Source organism: Aptenodytes forsteri, unplaced genomic scaffold, assembly GCF_000699145.1.
Source record: "Aptenodytes forsteri isolate BGI_AS27 unplaced genomic scaffold, ASM69914v1 Scaffold187, whole genome shotgun sequence".
Lineage (NCBI taxonomy): Eukaryota > Metazoa > Chordata > Aves > Sphenisciformes > Spheniscidae > Aptenodytes > Aptenodytes forsteri.
This window is the reverse complement of record NW_008794084.1, coordinates 527650-531129: the sequence shown is the minus strand read 5'-3', so window position 1 is coordinate 531129 and position 3480 is coordinate 527650. Positions and strand designations below refer to the sequence as shown.

General features: G+C 59.9%; 2 protein-coding genes across 2 annotated transcripts in view; both read right to left on the bottom strand.

The window, feature by feature from the left end:
* The window catches only part of RBM7 (RNA binding motif protein 7), a 6702-nt gene extending 5473 nt beyond the window's left edge, over window positions 1-1229 (bottom strand). The window contains exons 1-2 of the mRNA XM_009273742.1: window positions 1080-1229; window positions 554-653 (exon numbers count right to left, since the gene is read on the bottom strand). Of these exons, the coding sequence (XP_009272017.1) occupies window positions 554-653; window positions 1080-1229 (250 nt within the window). The remainder of the gene's footprint in view (window positions 1-553; window positions 654-1079) is intronic.
* A 1152-nt stretch (window positions 1230-2381) lies between these two features.
* Window positions 2382-3367, bottom strand: NNMT (nicotinamide N-methyltransferase). Its single transcript, XM_009273731.2, has 2 exons — window positions 3048-3367; window positions 2382-2929 (listed from the first exon to the last, which is right to left on the bottom strand). The coding sequence occupies exons 1-2, from the start codon at window positions 3365-3367 to the stop codon at window positions 2494-2496; spliced, it is 756 nt and encodes a 251-aa protein (XP_009272006.1). The 3' UTR covers window positions 2382-2493.
* Between the last annotated feature and the right edge of the window lie 113 nt (window positions 3368-3480).

Genomic DNA, 3480 nt, shown 5'->3' with positions numbered 1-3480 from the left:
GTTGGGCCGCCTCCCTGACTCCTCCGAGCGGGTGACGGCGCTGTGGTAACGGGGCTGCTCGATCGAAGGCGGATGCTTGAAAATTCCCCCGTAATTAGGCCCAGCGACAGAGAGCTCCGTCGGGCAAAGCCCTTGCAAACGGCAGTCCTTTCTCCGGAGAGCCTGGAAGGACGGGTCGCGCCGGCTAATGCAGTAGCAGCACACCCTATCCCCCCCACCCCAATCCCCCCCCCCTGCCCCCCAGCCGTGCGATTTTCATCATGGCCGGCTATCCCTGCCGAAAGCAGGATACCGCTGAACATCTGGGGGCTGGTTGTCAGCTGTGCGGAGAGGGAGAGGAGCCGGCAAAAATAACAGCCCCGGTTACTACTGAATAAACCCAGCTTCGGTTGCTGGTTTTGGTTCGCTGCTTCGGCTTCGTGTTCGGGCACGGGGCAAGTTTGGGAAAGGAGAGGGGAGGGAGGAGAGGTGGGGTCCGGGAAGCCAGGCTGCCGTCTCTTTTCACCCCCTCTCCGTCGCGTGGGCTGCGTCCTGCTGTTCCCAAAGCTCGCACGGGCGAGGGGAGAGCTGAGCCGGTCGTTGCCCGAGTCGGCGTCTTCCCGGCACGAGTCCGGCCTGCGCCCACCTTGCCGCCTGAGGTGCCGCCACGATTTCTGTCGGCGAGCGTGAGCGGCAGGCGGAATACCGCTCAGCCTCTTCGCTGGGAAAGGCTTTCGACGACTCCTGGCAGGTTGCAACAGAAGGGTAATTGTAGCTACAAACTTCTCCGTGAAGGGAATCATTGTGCTTTTTAAACAGACCATAAAAATCCCCAGCGATGCCGATGTTCGAACAGTTAAACAGCGATTAAAGACGCCAGCGCTACAAGACCTGGGCATGTTATTTCTAGAGAACGTGTCAGCAGCTGCTGAATTCCTGCCTTTACTGCGCCGCGCTGGCAGGCGCGGAGGAGGTCTTTATGGAAACGGCGGCGTTACGTTCAGCGTTAACTAGCGAGCGGCGCAGGTCCCGAGCTGCCTCCGAGCATCCTCTGGTTTTCAGCTCAGTTTCTTGGAGCTGGGCAACGGGGCCGTTCCCACCGCTCGCGGCGGTGCCCCCTGCCGCTTGCGCACGGCGTCCCGGTGGCTCCGGGGACGGTCACGCCGAGCAGAGCTGGAGCTGGCGGCGTCACCACCGTGGCCCTCATCTCGCTGACGTGGCGTCGCCAGTGTACGCTTCTGGGGTCCCATACGGTTACGTCTTTGTAAGCCCGTACTGGTGCCAGTGTCACCCTACAGCCCGAAAGACTTCAGTGCCTTGTTTGTGCTTTTTTAATTAGGTTCTTACCAAGAAAGTAAAAGGCGACGGGACGGAGAGGAGGCCGAAGCCCTCTGGTTCCTGCCTGGGCTTGCTGGGTGCTGCGGAGCCTGTATGGAATTTGAGGACCACGACTCATTTCAACCTCTCGACTTTCCTGGGCTGTATCATGCTGTCTCTCTCTCTCTCTCTCTCTTTACACCAGCCTCTTCTGTCAGAAGAAATAAGATTTGTGACGGGACTCCGTCTGCGTATATCCAGAGAGAAAATTTCCTATTTCCATATTTCTTTTCACTCTTGAACCAAAACTACCCCAAAAGAAAATCGGTATGAGCGAGGGGAGGAGGAGCTTCAGCAACAAATCCCAAACATTTACTCTCAAAAAACTGCTGAGAATTGGGGCGTGTTGGGTGTGCTAACATTAACCGTTACCAACGATGTCTAGGCTCGAGCATCTCTAAAATGAATCTCCGGTATGTCGCAGGTCTGGCTGTCCGTAATCGTGGGAGAACAACCGAGTATGGCCAGCGGCACTCTGAGCCGGGGGAGGTTGCTTCGGGGAGAGCGTCGTTTCCGTCTGCCAAGCCCTTCTGCCCTGCTCCCGCGTCTGTTGCCGGCGCCCGGCAGGTACGTGTTGCTGGGGCTGCAACGTTTTGTCGGGCAGTTTTTACAGGTTTACTGAAAGGACCAGCGGGTACTCTTGGTTCCGTGAGCGCTGGGGATTGTCTGGGCGCGGGGCACGCGCCTCCCCTTGGCAGCATCCTTTCTCCCCTCCCGCCCCCCCAGCTTTTCAGACAGAGCACGCAGAATTTGTCCAGAAACCAGGAACAGGCCTGAGTTTGGACAGTCTCGCTGCCTTTGCGGCCAAACTTTTTTCCCGTAAGAATGGATTTTGGTCTCAAAAAAGCGCATCACGGCTGAAAGAGGGAAGCTTCTCGGAAGCTCTGCTCTGACTTGGGAGGGTGGCAGGGAAGGGACTTGGCTGCAGTTCCCGTTTTCGGGCTGGGGCGAGCCGGCGGGGTTACCCCGAGCCTGGGCTGGTGCCGTGCGTGCCGCATAAATCCCAGCCCGCGGACGCCGTTAGGGCACTCGCGACTTTATTTGCTTTCAGATAAAGGGGTTAAGGGGCTGTGGGTTACATCGGCGGGGCGGTTTGAAACCAGACACGCTGCTGTTTTCCTCCCCAGGGCCCACATGCTATCCGGTGAGGGAGGCACGCCTGCGTGCCACGAGGCTCAACACGGCTTCGCAGTCCGTGCGGACGTCTCCGGGCAGGTACGGCTGGACCTCGCTGAACTTCACGTCAAAGCCAGCGCCCTCCACGGCTTCCTCCACCTCGTTTCTCTCCAGGCGGAGGCACGAGAAAACCTGCTTGTTGAAGGCGTAGTAGGTTTCCCGGAGGACGGTCACCATCACCAGGTGCCCCCCCGGCTTCACGAGGGCACCGACGTTTCTCAGGGCGCTGCGGAAGGTGGCCGGGTCCTTGCAGGCGGCCTCCAAGCAGAGGGTGGAGAGGACGCAGTCGGCAGGAGGCAGGGACACGGGGTCCACGGGGTTGGCTTTGGTCACGTCGCACTTCAGAACCTGCCTCACCTTCTTTCTCAGTTTCTCCTCTTTCTCAGCCCACTTCTCCCTAGCAAGTAAACAACGAGCCTTCATCTATTTATTTGTTTATGTGGTTATTTAGCATCTGCGCCTGCGACTTCACGTACGCCGTGGTCGGTGGCAGGGCGGTAGGAAGCCAGCCTCACCTGTCCCCTTCCAGCTCGCAAACGTATTTCACCACCGGCCTCCAGTCGAAGGCTCCCGCTTCGTTCTTCAGCCATTTCTCCAGCTCCCGGCGGTTCTGGTCCGCGTAGTCCGAGGCGATGACCTCCTGGAAGTGCTCACAAGCGGACAGAAGCTGGTAGATGGTGGGGCCACAGCCGACGTCTATCAGGGTATCGCCCCTCAGCCCCTCTGGTGCAGCGTGGGGGGGAAGACCGTCCCGGCGAGGATGGAGACCGTGCCCCAGGACAGAAACATCCCACAGCCCCGTCGGGCTGTGCTTCCCCCAACCCAGAAATGCCATCCCCAGTGCCACGGACCCACGGCGCAGCCCCGTCCCCCCGGTGCCCGGGGCTCTCTGGCAGCACCCCGGCCTGGGGGCAGCTCCTGCAGCGGGTTCAGAGGTCGTGTCCCCCC